This window comes from Nerophis lumbriciformis, linkage group LG08, assembly GCF_033978685.3.
Source record: "Nerophis lumbriciformis linkage group LG08, RoL_Nlum_v2.1, whole genome shotgun sequence".
NCBI classification, from domain to species: Eukaryota; Metazoa; Chordata; class Actinopteri; order Syngnathiformes; family Syngnathidae; genus Nerophis; species Nerophis lumbriciformis.
The window spans coordinates 25,907,110-25,932,500 of NC_084555.2; the positions used below are offsets into that span (position 1 = coordinate 25,907,110).

Below are 25,391 nucleotides of genomic sequence, written 5' to 3' on the forward strand. Positions count from 1 at the left end.
ATTGTAATATATAGGAACAAAAATACATACACACATTAATTTGATGTGAATGAGTTACATAAAATCCATACCAAAAAAATAACACTGGATATTGAAACATTCCAGTCAGTGCAGCTCTGTATTCAAACAGTGGTTGGACAATCCTTCCCCTGTTTGGGTGTTATATTTTACAGTTTAAGTGGTACTTTGGACCTTACACTTATTCTGGAATTAAGCAGCCACATGTTTATGATGCAGAGCGACTCATCCACAGTAAATTAATAAAGAAGCATACAAATACCCTACATATGTGCTTAAAAACAGATATATGCACAGTGCAAAAATAGATTTTGAACTTGGGGGACAGGGGGGGAAATAAGATTGTCTCCTTCAGCTTTCTCACACACACACACACACACACACACTTTTCCTTAAAGCTTGTGTTGCCCACCAAGAGGCAGGAGCTTTGTAGTACACAGGTAGTAACTTTAGTTCTGTCCAACACAGGTGAGTATTAATGCTTTGGTGACGTCCGCCAATTAAATATATTGTCAATGACAGCAACGTGACTTTTTGTGATAAACTTCAGTTGTAATTGTCATGCCATGAGTTCTGTTTTTACATCAAATACACATTTCATTCCCAAAAAAAAAGCACAATACACACAGTGAGTGAATAAAGAGATATGAATAGGAAAGATACACTGACTGTAACATATTGTTATACAAACGATAAACATTTTTTATTGCTTTGGCCTGTTGAAGCCTGCTCATGTCAACCACTGGTTGAGTAGATGCAGAAGCACCTGAGAGACATCGGTCCGAACCAATCAGAGGACATCAATGGGCTGCAGGGTAGCGGGCGGAGACCCCGCCGGCGGTCACAATCTTGGAGGAGGCTTTTATTTAGAACCCCAGAGAGTCTTTTTGTGCGGGGAAGTCCATGTCCTCTTGGTCCCATTTGCCTGGGGACAGGCACTCGTCAGTGGTTAAATCCTGAGGGTTTACCCCAATGTCCAGGACCTGGGGGTTAGTGCGAGACTCAGCGAGTCTGCGGAAACAGCAGGGAGAGGTTTCAAGAAATGACAATTATAATGAACACCACATGGATATAAAGATGAACTGTAAACTCAATGACCCCATCATAGTTCTAGATGAAAACGTGATGAAGATGCGTCAACGCCAAGGGGAACTTTCCCTTCTGCGCTACTTTCAGTAATGGATGTGGTCAAACATGGAGATGCAGACAGATGACGAGCATGTGACTAAATCAAGTAATGACATTTACCTGAGCAGGATTCAAAGCTATCCAGACTGCGGCTGGAAGGGTGGGGGTGGAGGCAAACATCACAAGTCAGGTAAGAGTTTAAATCTGTTCTAAGATGCAAACACTAACCCACTTTAAAAGCCAATAAATCATGTTATGTTATGCTAGTTGTTGCAAACATTTCACAGACAGTAGTCATGGTCGGGTTAAAGAGGTCTACAATCTCTGAGGTCATTATGTCAGTCTTGTGTAGGTCTACACTCATATTTATTCAAGTCTTGTGCCAATTTACAACATCTATGGTCATTATTCCAGTCTTGTGCCAGTTCACAACATCAAAAGTCATTATTCCAATGTTGTGCAGGCCTACTGTCTTTGAAGTCATTATTCCAGTCTTATGCAGGTCTACAATCTGAGGTTATCATTCCAGTCTTGTGTAGGTCTACAGTTTCTAAGGTCATATTTATTCCAGTCTTGTGCATGCCTCCATTCTCTAAGAAAATTTTACAAATCACGTACGGGTCTACATTCACTAAGGTCATAACTGTTCATGTCTCTCGCAGGTCTACAATGTCTGATGTCATTGTTTCAGCCTTGCACAGGTCTACAATATCCGATATAATTATTCAAGTTTTGTGCAGATGTGTAGTGCCTGATGTCATTATTTCTGTCTTGTGCAGGTCTACAATCTGTCATTCTTGTCTTGCATGGGTCTTTTTTCCCTTGTGGATCATTAAAGTTTGTCTAAGTCTTCAATCTTTGGGATTATTCCAGTCTTGTGCAGGTCTACAATCTATGTCCTTAGTAGGCCTATAACATTGAATGTCATTATCAAGACTTGTGCTGGTTTATAATCTTTGAGGTGGTGGAGAGGTTTAAATGGAAGATAATCTTTCTACGTGTCTTCATCCACATGATGACTTCTTAAGAGTGTTTTCCTAAAGAGACATGACTCATGTGTGCTTGATTAGCACATAACCCAGGCGTATCCTAAGTGTGGCAAGGGGGCCATTTTTGGCTGACATGTAGTTTTCTATTGGCCCTTGACATGTTCCAAAAATGAAATATATTAATTCTTAATAAGATATATTAGATATATAACACTAACAATAGGTTGTATTCACCTGACGTCACGTCCGGCTCATTAAATACGTGAGACTCGAAGTGGTGGGCCAGCGAGCGTCTGTTGTCATTGCGTTCTGGACATCAGTTTGGCTTTTTTCATAGAAAAATGCCCTATGCTTGCATTGTTTTAGGCTGTTGGAACCGTTCAAATCATAAAAAAGATCAAAGTCTTTTCAGAGTCCCTCGAGAGGTACCGTATTTTTCGGACTATAAGTCGCAGTTTTTTTCATAGTTTGGCTGGGCTCCAGTGCGATTTATATGTTGTTTTCCTTCTTTATTATGCATTTTCGGCAGGTGCGACTTATACTCCGAAAAATACAATAATCAAAAAGGGCAAAAGACGTCAAGATTGTACGAAAGACGACAAAAAAAAAGTGTCACGCACTCCAGTCCAAGGGAGCAGAGTCAAAGAACGCAGAAGTTTGCAATGATCACTTCGTCAAAGGTTTGTTTGATTACTTTTAACATTTATTATTTCCCATTGAAGTATTACCTTGATATTATTTGTATTTTATCTTGTTTCGGAGTTCTTAACACATTTTTGCTTTGTGTGTTTCCAAAAGCACCAACTCTGTGTGTCTAAATAAAATAAATCAAGTGTCAGCAAAACCTAAAAGAGTTCAGCTTTTACCAGAGGGAGCAATCATAAATAAAGCTTTCAGCACATACACAATATTGACATCTGTAGTTATATTTTTATAAAGATGGGGAAAACACGCATAAACGTAAACGGCGCGTGCAACATCATCAACAAAGCAACAAACATGGCTGTGGATGCAACGTTAAATCATGAAATGCATGATTTATCTTGATACCAATTTCTTTGACCCAGCCACACACAAAAATGGTAGACTTCCATGCTTTTCCAAGTTTTCATCTGTTTACCGTGTAGAATGATGTCTGGGCACAAGATACTGTGATATGTCTGAGAACACGACCGACCGATAATCCTAGAGATCACGCGACAAATATTTTTTGATAATGTATAGGGATCTATTATATTGCATCGTTTGCATTTTTTGCTCGTTTCGGCTTTTAGTGGGAAGATCTAGTCCCCTTGCGTACTGAAGATAGTTCACACTCTGTTTGCTGCACAACAGTTACAGTATCTTGGTGTGGTAGCCCACCACTTTGTTTACCTCTGTTCAAAAGTTAAGTGATTCAATACAACTCATTACCCTTCTCACCTACAACACAAAATAGGTGTAACTATAGCTTCCAATAGTTTAGCATATCATCGATGGTCACTCGAACGAGTATGACGATCCTCCTGGTAGGAGTGTATCCCTTTATGGAGGATGCCTGTGCGTGACTTTGTTTAACGTGTGGAGACTGGTGCACAGACAGTCACCACACGATCCTTGACAGAATCGGGTCAGGGTCCAGTGGCATGGAGTCCAAGACGACTGGGGACCCTTTTCTGCTGCAGCCTTCTTCCGCCATCGCAGCCGTTGTGGTAGTTCTTAAATCTACTGTCTTACGCCTGCTCCGCCGTTGATGTCTTCACCGTATCCCTGGCTAGGGGGCAGTCAGGTACTAGGCCTTTGCCAAGAGCCACCTGGGGTAACAGTAGTAAAGGGGTTAACCTCCTCGTGCCCCAAGACCCCATAGAGGAGCCTCCACTGCCGGATGCACTTTAACGTCATGCCCAGGACACAAGTATATGCCCAGTTTAGCATATACTGACAGCTGATACATTGAATTGTTTTAACATCTCCAATGTACAATATGTCCTCCCACATAATTGTATTTCTCAGTATGCCGCCCTTGGTGGACAAAGTTTGGACACCCAAACATAACCAATCTGTGAGGGTCAGAATGCTTGCTAATTGGGGGTCAAATACTTATTTATCCTCAAATACAAACTAATTTACAACATGTATTTAATGTTTTTTCAGGTTTTTTGTTTCTCTCTGTTGAAGTGAGCCTACCAATAAAAATGTTGACAAGTAATATCTTTGTAAGGTACTGAAAGTTACAAGAGAGAGGACATCATGCCAAGTCACCAAGCTCCACCTTTTGATGGCATTATCAATATGGACCAATAATGATGATCTGTTTTCACCATCACGATGATTCTTACAGACCAGAGAAAAAAGGCAGTTCTCATGTCAAAAGAGTTAAACAATAAAATGATTGTTCAAGCCACATGCAGACATTAAGGAGTAAGGCTCAGTAAGGTGAGTGTGTGGTTGGGCTTCATCTCAACATGTGTGCACTCATTGTGCAGCAAGGGCAGCAGTCTCCTGTATGAAGAAGAACTAAAGAAGTCCAGTGAAGTGAAAGCGATTTATGATCACTTTTAGGTGAACGACAGGTTATACGATCATTCATTTAAATCCATATTCTGTGCACTTTATATTGAATTTGTAGGCACCTCATTATTTGTAAAAAAAAAAAAAAAAAAAAAGGTTTTAACTGTTTAGGGATGCTTTAGCGCCCCTAAAACAGAAGTAATGACGACATAGAACAAAGACATCAACGAGGCCTTCAAGCAACCTTCATTGTAAGAATAGCTCCATCTGTGCTCATGCCGGAAACCAACTCATTAAATGCAGAGTGGGGAGATTTACAAGGTTGCAGTGTAATTACATCGTGTGGAGACAAATAATTATCTGATAACGCAGCAAACAATCGCCTCTAAATGCATGATGCACAAAAAGCAGAGCCCACCCCCTTCACCAAATGAAAGCAAAACACCCAGGGGGAATTCACACATTAATGAGTTTTCAATGGGTCTTTATGGTGGTTCCTAATAAACAGCTATTCACAGATGCACCATGTAACAACACCTGCAAAAGCTCTGATGATTACACACTTAACAGTCAGTTAATCACAGCTGGATTCAAACTACTTTGTGCATGGAGTACACAAGCTTAAGGAATTCTAATTAACCAAAAACAGCAACCACACATAAAAACTGAAAATGATACCATATCTAAACTCTGTCAGTCCTTGAACAAAATGCACTTGAAGCAACAACCACTAGATGGCAGAAGAACATCAACTATAAGGCACAATTAAAATCATTACTCCTTTCACCATCTTGAAAATAATTAATAAAGAAATATGAGTCTTGCAAAATAAAGTCCACCATGACATTACATACACCTGCAATAATAAGATTCCAAATTAAGAATAAAAACATGTTACCTTTAGAGCAGTGGTTCTTAACCTTGTTGGAGGTACCGAACCCTCCTTTTTTTTCTAATTCAAGACAAAGTTATTATATGTTTTTGGTAACACTTTAGTATGGGGAACATATTCTAAGTAACAAAGACTTAATTTAGAGTTTTTTGGACACCAGGGGAACATATTCTAAGTAACAAAGACTTAATTTAGAGTTATTTGGTTAGGTTTAGGGTTAGGGTTAGGGTTAGGGTTATAATAAGGCCATGCCGAATAAGGCATTAATAAGTACTTAATAATGACTAGTTAAGAGCCAATATGTTACTAATTTGCATGTTAATAAGCAACTAATTAATGGTGAATATGTTCCCCATACTAAAGTGTTACCATGTTTTTTTACTGGTGCACAAAATGAACCGTGCATGAACATCACCTTGTTCAAGCAACAAAACCAACACAGTGCACAAACTCACAACAAATTACACACCTGCAAATCAGTCTGACTTCTGCTGTTGCCGTATCCGTAATACGCCGATAGGGAGAAGTTTTTATTTACACGATTAGTCGGTGTGTCTTGACCTCCGCCGGACACGACTCACCGAACCCGTAGGGTTCGATCAAACCCAGGTTAAGAACCACTGCTTTAGATATATTACCGGTAAATGTATTTGACATTGCCAGAAAGGTAGTAAATTTTACAGTATGATTGTTGCCATTCTGAGTCGGCCTGTCGCTTAAACGTTGAAGGATGGTTTTGTATTTTGTCTGACGTGTGTTTCCTAGTTTGCCAAAATAAAGCACACAGAGTTCTTGAATGCAATGGGTTATAAATGGGTTATACTTGTATAGCACTTTTGTACCTTCAAGACAAAAAGTATGGTTACCAAACTCGACTTTCTACTCTCACTACACTGAGTAAAGGTAAAAACGTCCCTTTATAGTGACCACCAGTAATGTCATGTGACACACACTCCCGTTGTGTGAATACACACCCACAAAGACACCACGTGACCTTGTATATACATTTCTAGCTTCTAGAATGATTGTTATTAGGAATGTTACAAGACAACTTTTTCACTTCCGATACGATACCAATATTGGAGCCTTGAGTGCTGGCCGATAAATTAAAATGTATAAATATACACAAACACACACACGGTGTGTGTGTGTGTATAAATTATATATATATATATATATATATATATATATATATACATACAAACCCCGTTTCCATGAGTTGGGAAATTGTGTTAGATGTAAATATAAACGAAATACAATGATTTGCAAATCCGTTTCAACCCATATTCAGTTGAATGCACTACAAAGACAAGATATTTGATGTTCAAACTCATAAACTTTTCTTTTTTTTTTGCAAATAATAATTAACTTAGAATTTCATGGCTGCAACACGTGCCAAAGTAGTTGGGAAAGGGCATGTTTACCACTGTGTTACATGGCCTTTCCTTTTAACAACACTCAGTAAACGTTTGGGAACTGAGGAGACACATTTTTTAAGCTTGTCAGGTGGAATTCTTTCCCATTCTTGCTTGATGTACAGCTTAAGTTGTTCAACAGTCCGGGGGTCTCCGTTGTGGTATTTTAGGCTTCATAATGCGCCACACATTTTCAATGGGAGACAGGTCTGGACTACAGGCAGGCCAGTCTAGTATCCGCACTCTTTTACTATGAAGCCACGTTGATGTATCACGTGGCTTGGCATCGTCTTGCTGAAATAAGCAGGGGCGTCCATGGTAACGTTGCTTGGATGGCAACATATGTTGCTCCAAAACCTGTATGTACCTTTCAGCATTAATGGCGCCTTCACAGATGTGTAAGTTACCCATGTCTTGGGCACTAATACACCCCCATACCATCACAGATGCTGGCTTTTCAACTTTGCGCCTATAACAATCCGGATGGTTCTTTTCCTCTTTGGTCCGGAGGACACGACGTCCACAGTTTCCAAAAACCAATTTAAATGTGGACTCGTCAGACCACAGAACACTTTTCCACTTTGTATCAGTCTATCTTAGATGAGCTCAGGCCCAGCGAAGCCGACGGCGTTTCTGGGTGTTGTTGATCAACGGTTTTCGCTTTGCATAGGAGAGTTTTAACTTGCACTTAAAGATGTAGCGACCAACTGTAGTTACTGACAGTGGGTTTCTGAAGTGTTCCTGAGCCCATGTGGTGATATCTTTTACACACTGATGTCGCTTGTTGATGCAGTACAGCCTGAGGGATCGAAGGTCACGGGCTTAGCTGCTTACATGCAGTGATTTCTCCAGATTCTCTGAACCCTTTGATGATATTACGGACTGTAGATGGTGAAATCCCTAAAGTCCTTGCAATAGCTGGTTGAGAAAGGTTTTTCTTAAACTGCTCAACAAGTTGCTCATGTATTTGTTGACAAAGTGGTGACCCTCGTCCCATCCTTGTTTGTGAATGACTGAGCATTTCATGGAATCGACTTTTATACCCAATCATGGCACACACCTGTTCCCAATTTGCCTGTTCACCTGAGGGATGTTCCAAATAAGTGTTTGATGAGCATTCCTCAACTTTATCAGTATTTATTGCCACCTTTCCAACTTCTTTGTCACGTGTTGCTGGCATCAAATTCTAAAGTTAATGATTATTTGCAAAAAAATAAAAAAATTTATCAGTTTGAACATCCAATGTTGTCTTTGTAGCATATTCAACTGAATATGGGTTGAAAATGATTTGCAAATCATTGTATTCCGTTTATATTTACATCTAACACAATTTCCCAACTCATATGGAAACGGGGTTTATATTTATATATATATATATATATATATATATATATATATATATATATATATATATATATATATATATATATATATATATATATATATATATAGTAGCTGAGATAGGCTCCAGTGCCCCTGCGACCCCGAAGGGAATAAGCGGTAGAAAATGGATGGATGGATGGATAGATATATATATATATATATATATATATATATATATATATATATATATGTGTGTGTGTGTGTGTGTGTGTGTGTGTGTGTGTGTGTGTATGTATGTATGTATGTATGTATGTATATATATATATATATATATATATATAAAATCTAATCCATTATTATTATTATTATTATATATACAGTATATACATATACACACACACACACACACACACACACACACACACACACACACACACACACACACACACACACACACACACACACACACAAAATAAATACTTATAGAGATGCCACCTCGGTATAAGCATTTAGGTCCCACCTTATAACTCATCTATACAATCTAGCTTTTAAATAAGACTGTTTTAGACCAGTTGACCTGCTGCTTCTCTTTTTTGCTCCACTCTCCTGCATGGAGAGGTTACCAGGTGGCCACGGATAGGCCCTTCAAGGCACCTGTGATTAAGGGCTATATAAATAAACTTTGATTGATTGATTGATTTAATTGATTAATTCAATTAAGGACACTTATTACATCTAGCTTGTATCCTTCGCTGTTGTGTAGCTGCTAGCAACAGAACTCTAGTAATAATCTATGCAATATGGTAATGTAAAATATATTTGAATGTTCAAATGTGTATGACTGTTTTTATGACTATTCATATTTTAGTTATTGTTTACTACACTAATGAATGACACTTAATTTCGTTAATTCTGATGACAATGACAATAAAGGGGTTATATTCGATTTTACTTTCTAATGGGTTTATAAATTCTTTAGCAATGTGCCAAGAACCATGTAGAATCAAAGGTTGTCTGAGAGGCAGTGTATGAGATCAGCATGTGGGCCTGAGAGGATGGGAAGCGGAGCTACAAAAGCAGCATGATTTAGGGGAGGTGTCAGCTGTGTCGGGGGCCTACAAGCTGAGCCTGTCAGTGGGAGTCAGATAGGGAACATCAACGCAACCGCTAACACTAACATACAAAAAAACTCATACAGAATTTCTGCTTACCTTGAGAAAGCCTCATCCAGACCGTCCTCAAGTTCCTAACAAACACAAAAATGATGAGTTTATTTGTAAGCAATGGCAACAATGTCTACACATTTAACCCTTGTGTTCCATTACATTACCACTCAGTCTACTAAGACAAAGTAGATTCAAGTTATATGCTATTAATAGTCCAGTGAACAACACATCTCAAAAGTAAATAAGAATGAAGGTGAAGTCTGTTCTCAATTGTCTAGCTAATTGTTCACTCTATGTAAGTACACATTGCCAAAAACATTAATTATTGCCTTTAATCCTAACATTTTATCAAGCCTTTGCGGGTGAAACTTACTGACCAGCCCCACTCTGTTCTTACCCATACTGTATTGTTGTTCTCCGTTGCACATTTATGCATCATAAGGGGATTTGATTCCATTTCTATTGTTCCTGAGTGGACCAAAGCTACATCCGTCCCTTCCGTCAAATCCAGGAGTTTTGTTGTGGTTACCTCTGCAAACAACACAAAATGAGCAATTTTACACATTTAGCAGTTTGTCTTTTAAATACGTACATGTTTAATTACATCTTGCTGGCCTCATGCAACAACAACAGCAGCGTCAACATCTCAGTGATTCCACATTGAATGGTAAAGTTCACTTGTACTTATTAAGCATCTAAATGTATCATCGAGGCACTATACATCGTAGTGTATAGACTCACTACAGCAAGTTGACACCAATGACCGATAATGAGATGTGCAAGTAATGGCCTTTCCTTGTGATTAATGTATGTCAATAATATATCAACCCTAATTTCTGAGCGCTCTTTCAACTAATCCATCAAGAGCAGTAAAAACTCAGCGCGCCCTCTAATGCTAACATAGTAGAGTACTGCAAAGCTTAATTCTCAATGTCATAATTTAATAACCTTAGCGAACCTGGCCATTTAATATAAAAATGAACCTGAATGTGCCTGGTAATTCAATTCACATCAAACTTTTTCCTTTATGTCAGTGCAGCTTCAAAACAGTCACAGAAATAACACTTTTGAAGGCATTTTTGATGGCTACAAATTGTATCATTGTTATAGTGGAGGTGCGTCACAGATAAAAACAACCATCTTCTGTTAAAGTGCCGGAAGAGAGTAGAGTGTCATGTCTCATGGATAAAGCTGAGTCACAACTAGCAGCCTCACTAATCCTCCCTCTGGCTCAGTGGTATGTCGTGTGATCTGGCCAAGTAAAGGGGGCATAAATATAACTTTGTGATGGAGCCAATGCAGCGTTGTGTTCCGTCAGCTCTGCCATTTGAGGCGCACAGAGGCATATACCATGTAATTATGCCAATTGTATTTACAGAACAAGAATTTTCTCCACTAATAGCCCGATCGCACATTGAACAAATGCCTCTTTTACCCAGAAATTCCAAAAGTCTTGCTTTTTTAAAACACATTCACTGACACAGCCTCAAATATTGTGTCAGGACAGATTTAGTGAGATCTCTTTCTAGCTGTGGGCCATTTGGCTGGAAGGAGGGTCATAAAAATAATGCTGTCAGATGTTTCCACACCCTCCATTATCAAATGAATCAGGAAAAACGTTAGCATTGAGCGTTTGATGTACAGAGTGTGACAGCAAAAGGGCATGCACAAACACACTCGGGGGAATGGCTGTGCGGCCATTGTGCAACTGGAAGCAGCATCCCTGCTTGGACAATACCCACAGCTAATGATGCATTAAGGATGTCAACAACTTCCTGTTTAGAAGGCACAAATTGTGGAATCTAGCATAAATTTATTAAACTTTAAACCCTGCGGCTTATAAAACGGTGCAGCTAATTTATGGATTTTTCTTCACTGACGAGCATAATGCAAATAGTTTAAAAAAACAAGCAAATACACTGAATGGTTGTGTTATTGTTTGTGCTATGGTGCCATCTTTTGAACGAGTTAGCTCGCTGCAGGTGCTGCAGTGCTTCATTGTTCTTCTGTTTAGACCAGGGATGTCATGCGGCAGAACAGGTTCAGTCCTGCCCGCAAGATGAGTTTGCTAAGCGTAAAATTGAGCTGCCTTTTTAAATAAAAAAAACTGCTGTTCTCAATGTGTCCACTTGATAGCAATTCTGTTAGGCAAGCAAATAGTTTATACCGGGGCGAGCATGTATACCAAGCAAGACGTACATGGTAAAGCAGAGCTGCGACTCCTCCCCCTCGACTCAACGTGAAACAAACAAGAGTAAAATAAACAATTGGTAACCCCACTTAAAATGCTGCATGAGACACTGCACATTGATATAGTTCTGTGAAAATTATTGTCTTTTTCTGTTAACACACAATGAGGCCTAGAAGGCAGGGAGCAACCCAACCCTCTTGAATGGTGTCTACCTCAGTTTGTATGGTTTGCAGGATTAATATGTGGAAATGACAAATACGGTACTTGATACATAGAAGAGTTTTCATTTATGCTTTATTTTGTTTTTTCTTTAATCCTAGATGGGCTGTCACTTAAAGTGTAATTGTTTTGTAGATACACTGAGATTAAGTTTAAATTCATTATGTTCTTTATAGTGTTTTTTAAGTGTTATGTCAAGAGGATTATTTGTGATATGTACATTTTCAGAATGTGCTTGCTCTATTTTGGGCCGAAGTAAGACAAAAAAACAATCTGAAGTTGTCGTAGTTGTATTTTCAAGTTATTATGCTATGATTTTACCCGTCAGGCCCACATGGGATTAGATTTTCCTCTATGCAGCCCCTGAGCTAATATGAGTTTGACACCCCTGGTTTAGACTAAGCTTTGAACCGGAAGTTGAAGTGCTGTCCGATCTTCTGGTTGTCCATAGTGTTTCTACTCGTATGGATTCTTCATTTATTACTCCAAGCATAGATTGATTGATTGATTGAAACTTTTATTAGTAGATTGCACAGTTCAGTACATATTCCGTACAATTGACCACTAACTGGTAACACCCGAATAAGTTTTTCAACTTGTTTAAGTCGGGGTCCACGTAAATCAATTCATGGTACAAATATATACTATCATCATAATACAGTCATCACACTAGTTAATCATCAGAGTATATACATTTAATTATTTACATTATTTACATTACATTAGCAAAGTTTGTAAGTTCCATAGTATAACTTAAACAATTCTTGCTTACTAAACTGTTCCATGTATGATGTCTGTAGGAGTGTTTTCATGTATATTTGTACGTCTAATGTAGTGAAGTGAAGTTAATTATATTTATATAGCGCTTTTCTCAAAGCGCTTTACAAAGTGAAACCCATTATCTACATTTTTAATCTACATTTAAAACCAGTGTGGGTGGCACTGGGAGCAGGTGAGTAAAGTGTTTTGCCCAAAAACACAACAGCTGTGACTAAGATGGCGGAATCGGGTATCGAACCTGGAACCCTCAAGTGGCTGGCACGGCCGTCCTACCAACTGAGGCACCCCGCCTTGATGTAATTAAGCTAGAGTTGTGAGCATTATCTAATATGCCAACACGTTTACAAGTGTCTTTGTTAATATTATTAACCTACAATGGCATTATTTTCCTATTGTTTCAGTTTCCTAAATTCCCCAAAACGTAACAGCGGACTTATTGAGTCTGTTTGGCTGATTGGAGAGCGAGCTTCCGCAGCTATTTGGTCCATGACAATGACTTTGGTTTTGTTTGATCAGCCGTTTCACTGCCTTGTTACAGACACCATTTGGAAACACTTTAAGATATGTAAATAAACATTTACAAAATATTTGTGTAAATACAGTGGGTAGGGAAACTATTCAGACCCCTTTAAATTTTTCACTCTGTTTCTTTGCTAAAATAAAAAATGGTCATTATATTTCTCTTTAGTGTACACTCAGAACCCAATCTTGACAGAAATATACAGAGACATCCTGGATGAAAATCAATACTTCCCATCCAATCTGATGGAACTTGAGAACTGCTGCAAAGAGGAATGGGCAAAACTGCCCAAAGATAGGTGTGCAAAGCGTGTGGCATCGTATTCAAAAAGCCTTGAGACTGTAATTGCTGCCAAATGTGCATCAACAAAGTATTGAGCAAAAAGGGTCTGAATACTTATGTATATATGTAAATTCTACATTTCTGTTTGTTCTGTCAACATGGGGTACTGAGTGTACATCAATAAGAAATAAAATGACCATTTTTGATTTTAGCAAATGGCTGCAATGATACAGATTAAAAATTTAAAGGGGTCTGAATAATTTCAGTATTCACTCTAACTCATTTCACAACGTAAATATCTGCGACCTATAGTCTGGTGCAGCTAATATTTGGAAAATATTTTTTCTTCAAAAATCTAGTGGGTCCAGGAAACATGGTAGCCACAAAAAGCATAGCATACTGCTGTGCTTCGTAAACAAAACCGAAAGATACAACTGTCGTCTTGTATCTTTCCAAATTAAAGAATACATTCCTAACAGCCAATATTATCACGCACATTGTAAGGCGAAAGAAGACACAGGCTGTCGGCTGACGTCCAGCCTCAATGTAAGCCAACCTTTGACAAGGGGCTGAATACTCTTTCCTAAAGGCAGCATGATGTTAGGTGACATGACTGACCTCCTCCCTTCAGGCTGCCAAGGCTTGCCGAGCTGTCCGACTGGGAGCTGTTGGCGCCTTCACCATCCGAACCAGACTTCACTCTCTTCTCCTTCCCTGCGTGGGCGGCGACACATAGGTCCAAAGGGTGAGGACAAAGAGACAGTCATAGTACAGTTATAGAAAACACTGGGAGGCTGCGACACAGGAAAGCTGTAATGTGACTTTATTTCAACTACCCATCCATCCATCCATCCATTTTCTACCGCTTGTCCCTCTCGGAGTCGCGGGGGTGCTGGAGCCTATCCCAGCTGAACTCGGGCGGGAGGCGAGGTACACCCTGGACAAGTCGCCACCTCATCGCAGGGCCAACACAGATAGACAACTAGCAGCTGAAAAATAAATGCATCAAATAGAGATTTACCGAACGAACTGCCAACAGCGGATTTTTGTGAAAAACTACAAACGTTTGGGAACTGAGGAGACACATTTTTTAAGCTTCTCAGGTGGAATTCTTTCCCATTCTTGCTTGATGTACAGCTTAAGTTGTTCAACAGTCCGGGGGTCTCCGTTGGCTTCATAATGCGCCACACATTTTCAATGGGAGACAGGTCTGGACTACAGGCAGGCCAGTCTAGTACCCGCACTCTTTTACTATGAAGCCACATTGATGTAACACTTGGCTTGGCATTGTCTTGCTGAAATAGGCAGGGGCGTCCATGGTAACGTTGCTTGGATGGCAACATATGTTGCTCCAAAACCTGTATGTACCTTTCAGCATTAATGGCACCTTCACAGATGTGTAAGTTACCCATGTCTTGGGCACTAATACACCCCCATACCATCACAGATGCTGGCTTTTCAACTTTGCGCCTATAACAATCCGGATGGTTCTTTTCCTCTTTGGTCCGGAGGACATGACGTCCACAGCTTCCAAAAACAATTTGAAATGTGGACTCGTCAGACCACAGAACACTTTTTTACTTTGTATCAGTCCATCTTAGATGAGCTCAGGCCCAGCGAAGCAGACAGCGTTTCTGGGTGTTGTTGATAAACGGTTTTCGCCTTGCATAGGAGAGTTTTAACTTACATTTACAGATGTAACGACCAACTGTAGTTACTGACAGTGGGTTTCTGAAGTGTTCCTGAGCCCATGTGGTGATATCCTTTACACACTGATGTCGCTTGTTGATGCAGTACAGCCTGAGGGATCGAAGGTCACAGGCTTAGCTGCTTACGTGCAGTGATTTCTCCAGATTCTCTGAACCCTTTGATGATATTACGGAACGTAGATGGTGAAATCCCTAAATTCCTTGCAATAGCTGGTTGAGAAAGGTTTTTCTTAAACTGCTCAACAATTTGCTCACGCATTTGTTGACAAAGTGGTGACCCTCGCCACATCCTTGTTTGTGAATGACTGAGCATTTCATGGAATCTACTTTTATACCCAATCATGGCACCCACCTGTTCCCAATTTGCCTGTTCACCTGAGGGATGTTCCAAATAAGTCAACTTTATCAGTATTTATTGCCACCTTTCCAACTTCTTTGTCACGTGTTGCTGGCATCAAATTCTAAAGTTAATGATTTGCAAAAAAAAAAAAAAAAAGTTGATCAGTTTGAACATCAAATATGTTGTCTTTGTAGCATATTCAACTGAATATGGGTTGAAAATGATTTGCAAATCATTGTATTCCGTTTATAATTACATCTAACACAATTTCCCAACTCATATGAAAACGGGGTTTGTATAATCAGCCCCTGCCGATTATGCCTTTCTAGCCACCTATGACTGATACTTTATTTTTGGTCACTTGGCTGACAAAGGCGATTCATATAATCACCTCCATTGTGGCAAATAAACAAAATTTCTTAGCAAGTTATTATCAGTAGCATCATCACTGGAGAGCGAGGCTAAACATGTTTAACACAGTAAGAGCAAACCAGGAGCATACACGTTAATCGCTAAGCTAGCTTGAAACAACGCAAGAAATAAGTGCTTTAAGAAGTCTTGATTTCTATTTTCATGATTACAAATTCAGGGAAAAAAAATTTGGACACAGGAGGACTTGACATGAGTAGTGGATTGTAGTTGTTGTGTACACTGACTTTATTGTGATGTAATAACAGACAATTAGGTACTACTTTAATTTTATGTTGCTATTGTTACACTGTTAATAGCACTCACCATAATCTATTACGGTTAATTGCTCACCCATGACCGATTGGTATCGGAATCGGCAGCATAAAACCCCTGATCGGAACATCCCTAGTATCAAATATAAATCGAGCCACACACATAATACAGTTATAAGGTTACACAAATAAATTGGAATAATTGGCAGATTAAGTTAGGGTAAATATTGAGGTTGTCTGTTAGCTTGATTTTAGAGGAACTGAACTGCAAAAATAACAACACATACCTTAATGCAATAGTACGTGTAACATTGAAATTCAATAGGCAATCATCTTAATTGTATTGGCTTTCTCCATGTATTGTATAAAATGGAGTCTCTTTATTGTTGAAATAACTGTACTGTAAAACACCATTGTATATGTATGCCACATTCACACATACCAGTATGTTACTCAGTGTGCTGACAGTTTAGAGCATGGGTGTCAAACTCTGGCCCGCGGGCCAAATTTGGCCCGCCGTGTAATGTCACTTGGCCCGTGAGGTGATATCAAATTAACACTAGAGCTGGCCCGCCGATTATATACAGTGGCGGTGCCGCAGTACACTGCTAATTCTCATACTTGCCAAACCGCCCGAGAGACTTCCAAATTTCAGTGCCCCTCCCGAGAATTGTAACGTCCTCTTTTCGTCCAGTCCAACAAGTGCTGGCTCAGTTACATAATAAGTGCGGCTTTGGCACGCACACAGAAGTGAATGCAACGCATACTTGATCTTCAGCGATACAGGTTACACTGAGGGTGCCAGTATAAAAACCTTTAACATTGTTAGAAATATACGTCACACTGTGAATCCACACCAAACAAGAATGACAAACATTTCGGGAGAACATCCGCACAGTAACACAACAGAACAAATACCCAGAACCCTTTGCAGCACTAACTCTTCCGGGACGCTACAAGGTGTGTGTATCCATATGTGTGTGGGGGTGAGGGGGGCGGGGTTTGGAGGTAGCGGGGGTGTATATTGTAGCGTCCCGGAAGAGTTAGTGCTGCAAAGGGTTCTGGGTATTTGTGCTGTTGTGTTTATGTTGTGTTACTGTGCGGATGTTCTCCCAAAATGTGTTTGTCATTCTTGTCTGGTGTGGATTCACAGTGTGGCGTATATTTCTAACAATGTTAAAGTTGCTTATACGGCCACTCTCAGTGTAAACTGTATCGCTGTTGATGAAGCATGCTTTGCATTTACGTGTGTGTGCGTACAGAAGCCGCTCATATCTTGTGACTGGGCGGGCACGTTGTTAGAAGGGATGAAAAGCGGACGTGACGTCAGCTCGTAGAGGACGTTAAAAGCAGTGCCTGTAAGGCACGCCCCCAAGACTGTGGAATACGAGATATAATGACTGATGAACACCTTCGTTCGATAATGAAGGTTGCCTCAGCTCAAAGCCTGAGCCCCGACATTAATGAACTAGCATCCAAGAAAAGATGGCAGGTATCTGGCTTGGGCACATCAGATTAGATCAGTGTGTTGCAAACTGAGCATTTTAAAGTCCTGAATGGTTGGTTTATTCATTAGTTTATTCTCAAATTTATTAGCCTGTGGAAAAAGTTAATGTTGATATTTACCTCAGAAGGCTGCAAATAGAAAAGAGGCATTACATTTTTTATTTAAATTGTATTTGATATCCCATCCATCCATTTTCTACCGCTTATTCCCTTTGGGGTCGCGGGGGGCGCTGGAGCCTATCTCAGCTACAATCGGGCGGAAGGCGGGGTACACCCTGGACAAGTCGCCACCTCATCGCAGGGCCAACACAGATAGACAGACAACATTCACACTCACATCCACACACTAGGGCCAATTTAGTGTTGCCAATCAACTTATCCCCAGGTGCATGTCTTTGGAGGTGGGAGGAAGCCGGAGTACCCGGAGGGAACCCACGCAGTCACGGGATTGAACCCAAGACTACTCAGGACTTTCGTATTGTGAGGCAGATGCACTAACCCCTCTGCCACCGTGAAGGCTTGTATTTGATATGCCATTGATATTTTTTAATTATTATTATTATTATTTAAAACTGGATTTTGCATGTCACTATAAAGTTATATAAGCCTTGCTTGTTCAATATTTAATGCAAAACTTGTTTGGGTCCCTATCAAAAAGGTTAATTTGTTCAACCTTGGCCCGCGGCTTTGTTCAGTTTTAAATTTTGGCCCACTCTGTATTTGAGTTTGACACCCCTGGTTTAGAGCAATTATAAAAGTGGGATCTTAATGCTAAAGGAAATTAAAGAGAAATGCTTAACTAGAAGAGTAGCAATAGTGGTAGTGTTTTCTCAGGTAGTACTATAAAACACCCCATGGCTGCTTTCTACCACCGTGTCTCACAAGCCCAGGCAGCTTAGTGACAGTGGCCAAACAAACTTGTCCCCTGAGGTCCTGGTTCTGATTTGTGTGTAACAAACAGCTCTAGCTGAAGTTTATGTTCAAAGTCAGCAGTAGTCGTTGTGGTGAATATTCTATAAACGCACATATGTTTTGAAGATGATGAGATTTGTAATATCCATAGGAATGTGGGTCAGAAGTATGGGGTTGACTGTGGAGAACCACTGTGGGATGTGGAGGTATTTGCCTGGCTTGTTTTTTAAAAAGACACCCTTTTCCTGCTCAGACCCGTAGGGGTCTTGAAACTTAATGAAACGAACTCAAGTAGAACTAAATATATATATTTTTAAATATAGTCCTTTAACCATCTACCAGTGAGTATCCATTCTCTGTCAACAGAACCAGTCGTAGGAAGTAGTAAAAAACATGTGAATGAGGATTTCCGTGATAAAATTGCTGGAACAGTGGTCATAGAGCAGACATTATATTTGGGGGAAAAGCAGTGTCCACAAAGTCAGACTGGAATAAATATTTTGTAAAGTTGGGGATGCTTAGAAAAAGACTTACAAAAACACTTGCAGTCTTCCCATCTAAGGAAAATGACACCAATCTCCAAGATGGTAATGTATCCACATGACAAACTTTCAGGCACCATAGTAGAAACATGACAACGTTGAAATGTGGCATTCTGAAGGGCTGAAAAATAAGCTTGCCTCTGGATGAGATCAGTGGATAACAGTCTTTGACACGCATTTTCCTAAGTCACTATGGACCCTATTGTCCCGACAGCACTTCAGCGTTTTTTACAGGCTCGACATTACGCATGCTCCTCTTATTAGTATTCTCCCATCCTATATAAGGAAACGCCCGCATGTCTAAGTTAGGCAAAAGTGCTTAAGTTGTGAATGAAAGCTGGACTTTGCAGTGACGCCTTTTTTCTACGTGTGTCGCTATGGTGTTAGTGTGTGTAGGCACGCTACAACAGCTGCTTTTTCTGTGCTAAATGTGAATAAAAATCTGCAGATTAAACTTTGTTTCACCTATCATTACGACCCCCTGATGTTATTTGTGATGTTAGGAGTACTGTTAAGTACAAATGATGGTGAAGCTGTGACGTGTCAGAGAGGCTTAATAGACAGGAGTTTGTACGCGGTGGAGTGTGACAGTTTGACAGTAACTGACAAAAAAATAAACTGAATCAAAGGATAGATGCTACATTATATATGTATTTTCTTTTAAATGATCACAGTTCAATGATGAAGTTCCAGAGGAGGTCTGACTTGGATTGTCCGTTACTACTAGGATGTTCAAACACGGTCGTTATATGCGCGGTTGATTGTTGATAGTTAATTCAGAATGATATTATTGTCCATTTATTATCATCTCAATGGATGTTTTCAGGTGTCTAATGCAAGCGATCAAAATAGAATCAATAGTTTTTTGGAAGTTTATTTTATGGTGAACACTGCATCTCAAAGTCAAGTGCTATGTTTCACCTTCCAGAGGCGCTGGACTTATTCCAGCCTCAGAGGCATGTAAGAACAAAAGTACTTAAGTCGATGGGAGAATATGCAGGTGAGATTTAACAGAGAACGCCTGCATTTAAGGCTTGCTCTACTCAAAGTGCGCATTGACAGACTTAAGTCGAGGGGAGAATGCCTTTTTTCACTTAAAAGTACCCTTATTATGATTGTTTTTCTTCCGATAGGTCCACATAATGTAACAGTGCTTTGGTCCAAATTTTGCAAAGATTTTGTTTTTCAGAACATATTCAAGCTGCTTTCTGACCGTTTTTGGAATGCACTGTTTTCTGGACGATCTTACGTACAGGCCAAGCCTCCTTTGACTGCGTTTCCACCCCGTCAGCCATTTTGCAGTTTTTTTGCACTTCCATATAAAGGCTATTGACAGACATAAGTTAGAACGGTACACTACTTTTTATTAAAAATGGCAACAGCAGAGTATTTTAACATACATGTACATGCACGAACCAGTCTGCCCCACAAGTGGATAAAGGAAAATAAGTAATCTTTTGACTTCAACTTTGGACTACAACTGAATAAAAATGGTGGACTCACACAAAGCTCTTCGGGTAAATCTCTACAATGTAAGGAGATCGCGGCCGCTGGCGTAACTAAGGCAAAATACATCACTAAAGTCTTGGATTCCAAACGGCTCATTCGGAGCCCAGTTTGGAAGAAGGCAAGATTATTTTATAAATAGCTTCGCAATGCCTCCATGGTTTGATTTTACTTATTTCGGGGATCTAAAATTCGCGGGGGGTGCTGGAGCCTATCCCAGCTGCACTCAGTAGGTTTTGCATAATAGGACTACTACTACAGAGTAGAATAGGGTCCTATACCAACAGACCCCACCTTCTCTGCTCTCCTTCCTCTGCTTTATCCCCATCGTCACATAGCCCCCTATAGACTCATGATGCACAAACAGAACAATTGATGGCTTAATTTAAATGGTTGGCAACACACAAAAGACGACGATGGCAAGAAGTGGTGAAACAAATCACCTTCCTCGCCACCAATCATCTAAAAGTCACATATGCGGTAAATTACATGAATGTTCTGCTGAGCTGTGGGGGAAAAAAACGAGCAAACTGTGTGTGTGACACCCTCCTTACGCAGCAATTTGATTGTCTGCTGTGTCCAAAGCCGTGCCTGCACATGCGCTTGGGCTCTTGTTTAAAAGGTTGGATGATTTGGCAAACAAAAACAAAAAAAAACTATAAATAAACAATGAGGACAAATTACCAGCCAAGCTGTATTCTCAGCAGGAAGAAAGCATGGCAGATTTACAATAGTCTGACCCCCTCTGCCTGAGGCTATAACCTTAGCTTCTGTCTACCTTTAACCTGCCGATGCTTGGAATAGTCTTCAACCACGACAAATTTGACCATAGTAAAGAGGTATTGTTTAATGTTTGTGAGTGATGATCAGTCCACTAGACACATATCTAACAGCTGGATCAGTCAAATAAAAAATATTGACACAGTTAAAAACATACTCATTACAACATGTGCATCATTGTAAATGGATTATACCGTATATTTCGGACTATAAGTCGCAGTTTTTTTCATAGTTTGGCCTGGGGTGCGACTTATACTCAGGAGCGACTTATGTGTGAAATTATTAACACATTACCGTAAAAAATCTAATATTATTATTTAGCTCATTCATGTAAGAGACTAGACGTATAAGATTTCATCGGATTTAGCGATTAGGAGTGACAGATTGTTTGGTAAGCGTATAGCATGTTCTATATGTTATAGTTATTTGAATGACTCTTACCATAATATGTTACGTTAACATACCAGGAACGTTCTCAGTTGGTTATTTATGCGTCATATAACGTACACTTATTCAGCCTGTTGTTCACTATTCTTTATTTTAAATTGCCTTTTTAAAATGTCTATTCTTGGTGTTGGGTTTTATCAAATACATTTCCCCAAAAAATGCGACTTATACTCCAATGCGACTTATATATATATGTTTTTTTCCTTCTTTATTATGCATTTTCGGCCGGTGCGACTTATACTCCCAAAAATACGGTACTTGTAAATATATATATATATATATATATATATATATATATATATATATATATATATATATATATATATATATATATATATATATATATATATATATATATATATATATATATATATATATATATATATATATATATATATATATATATATACAGTATATATATAGGGCAGCACGGTGGAAGAGGGGTTAGTGCATCTGCCTCACAATACGAAGGTCCTGAGTAGTCTTGGGTTCAATCCCGGGCTCGGGATCTTTCTGTGTGGAGTTTGCATGTTCTCCCCGTGACTGCGTGGGTTTCCTCCGGGTACTCCGGCTTCCTCCCACCTCCAAAGACATGCACTTGGGGATAGGTTGATTGGCAACACTAAAATTGGCCCTAGTGTGTGAATGTGAGTGTGAATGTTGTCTGTCTATCTGTGTTGGCCCTGCGATGAGGTGGCGACTTGTCCAGGGTGTACACCGCCTTCCGTCCGATTGTAGCTGAGATAGGCTCCAGCGCCCCCCGCGACCCCAAAAGGGAATAAGCGGTAGGAAATGGATGGATGGATGGATGGAGATATATGGATATATATATATATATATATATATATATATATATATATATATATATATATATATATATATATATATATATATATAGTACATTTCTACTTTCAAGGTACTCCAGCTAATTATTTCCACATTCACCCATTCATACACACATTCACACACTGATGGCGTACTTTGAGTGGTTGTACTTTGCAGTGGTGTAGCCATGCATCACACTAAGATGTTGTGCCTTTGAAAAATGTTATTCAACCGTGATTGATGAGCGTAGGTTGCCATTATAAAACTTGCTGTTTGCGGGTACAAGGGTAAAAAAAAAAATGCGTATGTTAAGTGGGAAAAAAAACTATACTGGGGAGGGGAAGAATAGACCACTCATACGTCACACTGCTCTTGCGGTCGGGGGCAACCATGGGTACCTTCTTTGGCAGCCTGCCAGAATTCAAACGCCACTCTAAAAGCCTGCGCCACTGTTAGGGTTACTGCCTGTGCCTGTGGGAGTAGGCAGAGAGGGGGAAATGGTTAAAGAAAGACACATGATGACTATAAAACAATAACTCATAGGCTCTCCATACACAGTATAAAAATTATATTAAAGTAGAGGTCATTGACATAAGTAAAACAGGAAGTGCCCATTAAAGGCAAAATAGAGACGCTTCAAAAGAAGGAAGCGTCACCATGACCTGTTTGTGTAGCTGGAAGTCTTCGTGGCATATCTGCAAGAGCTAAATTAGTGAAGGGAAGGAAGAGGAGGGTGTGGTTCACTAGTTGGGGAAACCTCAAGGGAAGGAAGGAATGATGACAACCTCTCCTTCCTTCTTCATGTTTTCCCACCTCATCTTTGTCCTGACTTAATATTTGCAGTTCTTGTGAAGAATATACCGACTGCACGTTGGGGGTTTTTGGACATAGCAGCCTCTACAAAGCAACTGACGTGATCACTTTGCATAGAAGGAATACACAATGTCTGAATTGCTTACCACTTTTCTCTTTGTGCAAAGGAAGGCATGACACTCAAGAGTCTCATTGTGCTGGCTCTGGACGATGTAGGCAAACACTTTGTCATGCATCTTGTCTGCTGTACAATAAGAAATTCTGCAAAACACAACAATTTAAGCATTATGGAAAGCCATGATGCACTGGCTATACCCTTAGGTGTATCCAGCAGCAACCTAAAACAAATTGCCTAATTTAGTACTATTCAGTGGAATTGAACAAAAACCCCAATAGACTATCTTGCACCCGTGTTGTAAAAGTTAACTAGTTGTTGTATAACAAAATATTAGATACACTGATCATTTGATGACAAGACCCAAAACAAAGGAAATGGTATAATAAATGTTCTCCTCGTCTGTGCTGTGAACCTCTGTGTACATTGATCACAAACACATTTATTCAGGGTGGGTATGAAGGTGGAGAAATAGTAAATCAATAAGACCAAAGGAGAAGAGTTTGCAGTAGTTAAAGGATTGCAGCAGCAAATATTTGTAATAGAGGGCATTTGGAAGTGAGGTGTCTAGTCCGATCCATTTCTTTTATTGATCATCCATCTTCTTGGGGTATATATCTAGGGAGGAGAACTGAGATGGTAAAGTAGATACAAGCCACTTTATGCTTCCACACCATGTTGAGTTGAGGACACTGCGGCAGACAACCTCGCAGAGTCTAAACTGCAGAATATATGAAAAAGACACAAAGAGCCACCTTCCACTTGACAAGTAATGCAAAAAGAAAAGACAAAGAAAGACTCAGAAAAGGATGATAATATTTATCAACATCCTATGATTTTAACATGTAACAGAAACATAGTTTGATCAAATTCAGTCACTTAATGCAAGTTGCACTCATAGAAAGGTTTCACGATTAATCGATTTTGAATTGCAATCCAATTATTTAGTTATGACTGTGTTAAAAAACAAAATCTAAATTTTTTTTTTCTTTAACATGTCTTGTGCCTTCAAGCTAACATAGGCTCCTCCCTGTGAGAGCTGTCTACAGTCTGCATAAACATATGGTGCTACCCACGCACACACATCAGCGTTTACCATTTATTCATGTCTTTTTGGCCAAGTCACAAATGTGGATTTGGCGCTTCCGGGGTCGCCCTGGCTCATAAAGAAATAATGGTGTTGTGGCGGATGCATCGTTAATTCGCTTTACAACACTCCTCATACACACCTGCTTTTCCAAAGAAAAAGATGCAGCAGAAGGGTTCTGTGGTGTCAATTTAGCAACTGTGGCGCTATATTTAGCAAGATGGAATATGTTTTAAAAATGTGTGCATCGTTCAATTAATTTTATTGATCAAATTCAAGCAGTCATGAAAGGCGCGGTATTGCCCGCATCAGCGGAGATCCACCTCCACAAGCCAAGAGAATGAGCATGCAACCACATATGCAGAATGTTATGTTTGCTGCTTGCTTGAATAACTGCAGCTTCAGCTCTGGCAGCGCAGGTGCTAAATCCGGCCCGGAAATTATATTAGTCCGACCCCTGATTTCAGTTCAAAACTTAGGAGGGATTAACATTTTTGCAGCATTTTTTTTTTTTTAAACATTAGAGCTCTCTTGTTGTATAAAGGAACCTGGACCAGTGTAAACAAGTTAGCAGGTCATTGCATTGACATTAACCTCCTAAAGGCCAATGTTCACTGAAGTAGACATTTGCATTTAGCATGACAGGGCAATTACTTCAAGAAATGTACAACAAAAACAAAATGTCCACAACAGAAGATACAATACATGTTCTG

General features: G+C 39.6%; 1 protein-coding gene across 4 annotated transcripts in view; it reads right to left on the reverse strand.

Annotated features, from left to right (window-relative positions):
• Positions 1–490: 490 nt before the first annotated feature.
• The window catches only part of ldlrap1b (low density lipoprotein receptor adaptor protein 1b), a 57,022-nt gene continuing 32,121 nt past the window's right edge, over positions 491–25,391 (reverse strand). Inside the window, exons 4-10 of one of the 4 annotated variants that reach the window (XM_061968535.2) lie at positions 23,623–23,737; positions 23,062–23,134; positions 14,032–14,127; positions 9,819–9,952; positions 9,467–9,501; positions 1,267–1,298; positions 491–1,029 (exon numbers count right to left, since the gene is read on the reverse strand). In XM_061968535.2, the coding sequence (XP_061824519.1) occupies positions 983–1,029; positions 1,267–1,298; positions 9,467–9,501; positions 9,819–9,952; positions 14,032–14,127; positions 23,062–23,134; positions 23,623–23,737 (532 nt within the window). In that variant the 3' untranslated portion in view covers positions 491–982. The other 3 variants (XM_061968533.2, XM_061968536.2, XM_061968534.2) reach the window with 3 other exon arrangements.